The 7,458-nt window shown below is 35.4% G+C and overlaps 2 protein-coding genes across 2 annotated transcripts; both read left to right on the top strand.

Annotated features, from left to right (window-relative positions):
• The first annotated feature begins 195 nt into the window (after positions 1-195).
• On the top strand, positions 196-3,927 carry LOC107481915 (2-oxoglutarate and iron-dependent oxygenase domain-containing protein CP2). The gene is made up of 9 exons (XM_016102268.3): positions 196-626; positions 1,254-1,301; positions 1,640-1,816; positions 1,937-2,087; positions 2,223-2,309; positions 2,550-2,674; positions 2,829-2,947; positions 3,162-3,273; positions 3,587-3,927. The coding sequence occupies exons 1-9, from the start codon at positions 321-323 to the stop codon at positions 3,620-3,622; spliced, it is 1,161 nt and encodes a 386-aa protein (XP_015957754.1). The 5' UTR covers positions 196-320; the 3' UTR covers positions 3,623-3,927.
• Positions 3,928-4,380: 453 nt separating this feature from the next.
• LOC107481916 (uncharacterized) lies at positions 4,381-6,209 on the top strand. The gene is made up of 3 exons (XM_016102269.3): positions 4,381-5,396; positions 5,479-5,664; positions 5,752-6,209. The coding sequence occupies exons 1-3, from the start codon at positions 4,974-4,976 to the stop codon at positions 6,091-6,093; spliced, it is 951 nt and encodes a 316-aa protein (XP_015957755.1). The 5' UTR covers positions 4,381-4,973; the 3' UTR covers positions 6,094-6,209.
• Positions 6,210-7,458: the final 1,249 nt, after the last annotated feature.

Raw genomic sequence — 7,458 nt, 5'->3', positions numbered from 1 at the left:
CTACTACTTGCAAAACTATCTTGTGATTTAGTCTCTTTTTTTGGTATTGCTGTCTATTTTTTTTATAATCAAACTTCTTATAAACAGAAAAATTCAATAATGCCTTACTTAAAAAATAAGATGAACAGCATTCACAAATCACAATCACAAGTAAGAGTTGACAAAAGAAAAATAAAAATAAAAATAAAAATAAAAGAAAAACGAAAAAAGGTACAGGCATTTTCACCAAAAACCCTAATCTCCCCTAAAGTATTTCCTTTGGCACCATGAATGCTATGTTAAGAGAAAAACGCTGATTGTTGCAATGCAGGGTTCGAACCATGTCCCTCCGCAGCGAATCGACTGACCACTGGAGGGTGGCGTCCCCGGCATTGAGGGGCGCCGAAAACGCCGTCCCCGGGTGCGCATACGGTGGCGCGGTTTCGAGCCAGAGACTGAGGGTGAACCCGATCAGAGACCACGTATCGGAATCGTACGATGAATTGGAGTTGGATTTCAGCCCTTCGATTTTCAGCTCTCTGGAGAAGCACCTTCCGATGAATATGCTCAATGCACCTCGCGGGGACAAGCTCAAGTACCTCAGAACCATTCTCCTGGACTATCTTCCTCCTGCCGCTCGCATTAGGGTCTCTCTCTCTCTCTCTCTCTCTCTCTCTCGTTCATGGTCTGGTCGCTCTTGCTAGCATGTTTTGTGTTCTTGAATGTTTTTCATTTCGTTGTCCTTACCTGAAAGGCTTGTTTCCTGGTCATTCTTGCTTGTTTCTTGAAGCTTATTGCTGGAAAGGATTGTGTGTTTTAATATTGGTAGTGTTGTGGTAGGGTAAATTGCATACCTTGTGTCACAAGAAATTTTGTTAATTAGCATAAGACAGGATAGACAACTGGTGATGCTTCTGCTTCAGGTTTAAGGGTTTAAATTGGGTGTCATTGTAAAATTAATTTACAACACCTGGATAGAATGAAAGCAGAGGATTTAGGGTTGTTCTGCATAAATATTTGATATTGTACTGTAGCATTATGGACTGTGTTGCGATATATGGTGAGTTTCTGTTTTTCCCCGAAAAAAGTCAACTTAAGAATGTGTGATTTTTAACTTGTGGCATTTGATGGTGTTTAACAGATGTACATAGGGCTTTTTTTTCTGTTTATCTTTTATAAAATGATTATGATTTCGAATTTACTATTATCAATGTTGTTTTTGCTTTTATTATTCTATCACTTGTTTTCATGATGGTTGTGATGTTATTTGGCAGGACCAAAAGTATAGAGAATACACACAGATGATACTATCAAATTATAAGGTATGCAATATCTAAGCTGTTAAGTACTTGCACCTTTTATATATATATATATATATAATGGAAGTGCATTTTATGGATATCATAGATTCTATGATTCAGTTTTTCTCAGTCCCCTACTAAATATTAAACGTGAGCTCAAATATTCAATTTTCTTGGGCATCTGTTTGTCTATGTTTCAACCTAATTTATCCAGCTGCTAAAAGAAGCTATTTTCCAATTCAAAACAACAGATATGATTAAGATTAAGGTGTGCTGAAGTTTAATGATAAACTTCACATATCCTCTTTTGTGATTCATTTTAACTAGACTTACCGGTTTTTTCGTATCACAATTTTCAGCCTCTCAATAAAGAGTTGTACGCTATGAATCCTACAGCATTCTTTGTCCCAGCATTCCTGAAAGCAATTAGTGATAATAATGAAGACAGCTTTAGAAGTATAGTTTCTGAGCCCTTCCCTGGCATTTTTACATTTGAAATGCTTCAGCCACACTTTTGTGAATTGCTGTTATCTGAGGTAATTTATAATTTTAACTAGCGGTATTCTGTTCCTTTAATTTAGACCTTGGAAGCAGAAGCATGTACTTGTATTTATTCATATCTTGTACATGTTGAAATTTATCTCTGGCCTCCCCAGGTTGAAAGCTTTGAGAGGTGGGCTTTCAAAACAAAATTTCAGATTATACGTCCCAATACAATGAATAAGTATGGTACTGTACTTGATGACTTTGGCCTTCAAACTATGCTTGCCAAGCTTAGAGAAAATTTCATTAGTCCTTTGTCTAAAGGTGAATAAAGTCTCAATGATTAGATTTAACACATGCTGATTTGACCAATTACATAATTTTTTTGCCACAAGAGATTAAGATTTTCATTTTCATTTCTCATAGGACATGTTCATCAATTAATCACTTTTTGTGCAGTGTTTTTTGCAGAACTTGGTGGATCAACCTTGGATGCTCATCATGGGTTTATTGTGGAATATGGCAAAGATAGAGATATTGACTTAGGTACAAGTTCTACTTGGGTAGAGTTTCTCTGCAGTTCACTTATATCATATGTTGCATTCGAGTTTGTCTTAAAACTAGTGAGTTACTCTTGTCTTGCATATGTTACAAACAACCATATCAGCATGCTATATAAGCTATTGGCATATAGATTTTTCAATAACGTAGGAAGTAGGATTCTTTTACTATTTAATATTTCCTGAACTTTCCTTTAATATCTAATGCATACTCTTACATTTGTAGGTTTCCATGTGGATGATGCAGACATAACCTTGAATGTTTGCTTGGGCAAGCAATTTTCTGGAGGGGAATTGTTTTTTCGGGGCATGCGTTGTGATAAACATATAAATACAGAAAGTATTGCAGAGGTAAGTCACGGAGATGGAATAACATAAAGATTGGATGGTTGATTGTGGTGATGTAAAAAATAAAATAAAATTGTTGTGATAAAATTTTTCTTATTTAGTAAACAGTTCTTTATCACTTAAATTCTCTTTAATGGAGTTCAATATTTCAAAGCAGGAGATCTTTGATTATTCGCATGTCCCTGGACAAGCTGTCCTTCATCATGGTCGTCATCGCCATGGTGCTAGAGCCACTACATGGGGTCATCGGGTTAACCTAGTTCTTTGGTGCCGAAGGTATTTTCACTTGCACTACAAATTATATCATTGTAATTTTTCTTGCACGGAAATTTCTACATCTCTGCAATTTTTGTGAGAATGCTACTATTATTTACTCAATACTCAAATATTAGATCTGATTGTAAGAATAATGTTCATATATTTCAACAATCTAGACTGGTTTTTGTTGTTCTCCAAATTAAAGATTGAAAGTTGCATTGTTTCTGTGCAGTTCTGCTTTTAGAGAGCTGCAAAGGTATAAATCAGATTTCTCTAGCTGGTGTAATGTGTGCACTCGTCAGAAGAAAGAACGGCAGCGCAAAACAATAGATATTACCAGCTTGGTAAATCTTTATGCAATCATTCTTCATGTGCATGCATTACATTCTTAGTGTTCTTGACTTCTTGATTGCTCAGTACTCAGTAGTCAGTATAAATTAACCGGTAGAACCCAATGGGCAATGCTGATGATTATGTGACCAAGCTGGTTGGATAAAGTTTGTTTGTTGACTTCTTATATACCCTTATTACTCTGGCCTGTTTTATGTTGCTGTTTAATTAGAGGTGCTTCCCAATCTAGGTTTTTTCTTGTACTGCACGTTTAGAAATGCATTATGGTTGTTTTGCGGAACATAACCATATGAATTTGTCGTACAGGATTTGTTCAAATGGAAAGGTGAAGCAACTGCATGATCTGTTTGTTTAATGGATCAGGGGTTGGTTGTAAATCCATGCAGGAACAGGACTAATGTGAAGGGGACAATTTTTATAAATTAGCTAGAAATTTTTCCTGTAATAATGCTGCTGTCCATTCCCCTCTCTCTTTGTGGATATTCTGTTAGCTTTTTTCTTAGTTCATTTGTATCTTAGATTTGATTGAGGTTAGGTGCATGGTGTGCACAATGATTGTCGTCATCTTGCGATGCACTTTTGATTAACATGGTTAACCATTTTAGATTTTAGATATCAATTCAATTTCTGATTATGTTGGAGGTTTATTGCGAATCTAGTTTAATATTAATCTGTATTCAATTTCTCAACTTAGGGTAATGTTAGTTGACTGAACTCAAGCATGGCGTGTGTGGGCTCCACCGGCCGCACGCGAAGCATGTGATGTAGTAGTGGACCAATTTCGCACTTCTAATTTTTTGCTATTTAAGAAAGGATGGTTCTCTTTTTCGAACAAGTACCAATATTATGGTTTTTGCATAATAAGTTATTAAAGTATTACTTTATTTGATTTCTTAGAAGTTAACATACGCTATTAAATTACAAAGCAATATGAATGCGTTTTAAAATAAAATAGAATCATAAATAATGTATTAAATATGGGAATAAAAAGTCAGACAAAGAATAAAAGGTTTCACGTTTTTATACTGATTTCTCGAGGCTGTTAGCCTAGTCTGATATATTTTTTCTTTTCTTAATCAGGAATGGATAGTACATGAAATGGGAAAATGACTTTCGCAGAAAAAGAACTGACGTGGAAATAACAGTAACAGTAGTCATATAAATTCCAGAAACCCATGTCAGCTGGCTTGATGGGTTACGACAGATCCGAGAGGCACCGACATTCGCATCTCAATTAAAGATAATGAAGGTAGAAGTGTCTAAACACATTGGTTTAAAAGATGTGATTATAGTACAGTAGAAGAGAGTGAGGTGTTATGAAGAAGGCGGGCATGTGGTGGCGCTTTAAATTGATATTATCCCAATTTGCGATCCATTTTGAAGAAGATTGATTGATGGAGTGTGTAGCAGATTCGTGTTTGTTTTACTGTTGGGTAGTGACAACTGTAACGAAGCTAGCTGTCGGCTCATTACTTGTTCATCTTCCTCAACCGTTCCCATTTTCACTTTCAATTTCCACTCCGTGTCGTGTTGTGTAGTTGTGTCCCTTTATTTAACTTTACTGCCTGCACTATCTTTTCTTCCCTTTGAAGCTTAAAAAATCTTACTCTAAGCCACAATGATATATTTATAGTAGATATTGGAGCTTCAATTTGTGCAAACACTTGCTTAATAATTACCACGAGGGCCGGAAATGCATGCAAAAACAGATTCGGAAGTGACAAGCGTAGATGCGTCGTCATCTCCGAGGAGGGCAGTGTACTACGTTCAGAGTCCATCACACGATGGCGAGAAGACAACGACGTCGTTCCAATCGACGCCGGTGCTCAGCCCAATGGGATCCCCACCGCACTCCCAGTCGTCCATGGGCCGCCACTCTCGCCAGTCCTCGTCGAGCCGCTTCTCCGCTTCCCGCAAGCTCATCAACAAGAAGAAGGATCAGATCGACTCCATCATCGAAGAAGAAGGCCTTCTCCAATCCGAACATGACGCGCGTGTCCACACTCGCCGCTACTATTTTCTCGCTTTCCTCCTCTCCTTCTTCCTTCTCTTCACCCTCTTCTCTCTCATCCTCTGGGGTGCCAGCAGGCCCATGAAGCCCAACATCTTCGTCAAGGTTTCCTTTAATTTCATTTCATTCAATTTAATTTTCACTCCTCCTCCATATCCCCCTTTAACTTGTTCTGTGTCTACGGCAGAGCATCAAGTTTGACCATCTGAGAGTTCAAGCTGGTTCTGATGCTACGGGTGTGAACACTGACATGATCACCATGAATTCTACCGTCAAATTCACTTACCGTAACACTGGCACATTCTTCGGGGTCCATGTGGCATCAACACCTTTAGATCTATCATATTCGGAAATCGTAATTGCTTCCGGCGATGTAAGAATACGACAGCAAGCTAAGCATAAATATACATTTTTTGTTTTCATTACTTGGTTAATTTGTTGGTTCTTAAATGAATAACAGATGAGGAAGTTCTACCAGTCAAGGAAGAGTCAAAGGGTGGTGAGCGTGGCAGTGATGGGGAACAAGATCCCCTTGTATGGAAGCGGCGCAAGCCTTAGCAGCTCAACGGGGATGCCAACGGTGCCGGTGCCATTGAAACTCAGCTTTGTGGTTAGATCCAAGGCCTACGTTCTTGGCAAATTGGTGAAGCCCAAATATTACAAGAGGATTGATTGTTCCATCACTTTGGATCCCAACAAGATCATTGACCTTCCCACTTTTTGCCTCAACTGTAGTATGAGATCACCATCACCTTTGATTTTTTTCTTTCGAAAAAGAATTCAGTTTTATCCACCATTTTAAAGCTAAGGAATAATAATGTATTCAACTCTGAATTGTTCTAGTTTATTTTTCAGGTAATTATAGCCCAATAATATTCACTTTATTTATATTTCAGACCAAGATTATTCTTGATTGAATATGTCAGCTGTGTAGAATAAATTAAATAGATTATTATTCTTGATCGATATAGAAATTTCAAGATTAATTTGCAAGCAAGGAATATTATCCACTTGAACGAAAAAATTAAAACAGTTTAAAATAGTTAATAATTTTCTATAAAAATAATTGATAAAAAATAAGAAAAGATAAAAATTTAATTTTTAAATTATAAAAATGATATAATTTATCAACAATATATTCACACACATATATATATATATATTGGTATTATATTATTTTTGGTATTATATTATGTAACACAACCCATCTTTTTTTTTGTGACAAAAAGGGGCGGAGAAAAGAAACACTAAATAAATTATTTTAAGTATGGGATCTAAGGTTCAATCTAAATGTAATCTTTTTCAACTTTAATATGCACTTTTTGATTCACAGATTAGGATTAAAAAATATTACATTTGAATTGGACCTCAGATCCTACGCCACCGCATGGAGTCGGCGAACCTCATCAGTAGCCAAATGTTGTGACTGTCTAAAATTTCAGAAAAATGATTGAATTTCAGTTTTTTGAAGGAAGCAAAACCAATCAATTTATGTCTCCCAATTTAAAGAATAGAACAGCAAAAGGTTTACTAACTTGAAGAAGATAGTCTCTTTCTCAAAAAGTGAATTCACCTACGTCTATCTGCAACGACAAAAGAAGGAAGTAATTTTTTTTTTTTGGTGACTAAGAAGGAAGTAATTTGAAGTTAATTATATCTGGTAGTAGTTAAATTATAAAAAATAATATAATTTATCAATGTATTCATATATTTATTTATATATTATGTGGGTGAGTCTTCACTCTTCACATTCATTTATTATGTAACCCAAGTCCCAACCCATCTTTAGTAATTAATCCTTTTAATCGTGGATCTGAGGGTCAATTTAAATACAATCTTTTTCTAACCCCTAATCTGCACGCTGGACCCACATCAGCAAGTGCTGAATTGATGTCATCGTTGGCTTATTTTGTGGGAAAAAAAATCAGAGATAAAATTCATTTTAGTTCTTAAAATTTTTATTTGGTTTTAACTTTGAGGGTATGTCTAAAATGTACTCAATAATTATGTATTTATTAAATAAATTATATTTATATAAATTATTCAATTTTATTTGATGAAAATTAAAGATTAATATAAAAAAAGAATATTGATGAATTTCAATAAATAATATAAAATATTCTAATATATAAATAAATATTTTAAATAAAAATACTTTAATACATAA

This window comes from Arachis duranensis, chromosome 3 (assembly GCF_000817695.3).
Source record: "Arachis duranensis cultivar V14167 chromosome 3, aradu.V14167.gnm2.J7QH, whole genome shotgun sequence".
Lineage (NCBI taxonomy): Eukaryota > Viridiplantae > Streptophyta > Magnoliopsida > Fabales > Fabaceae > Arachis > Arachis duranensis.
The sequence above is the reverse complement of the archived record's forward strand: the minus strand, read 5'-3'. Positions and strand labels throughout refer to the sequence as shown.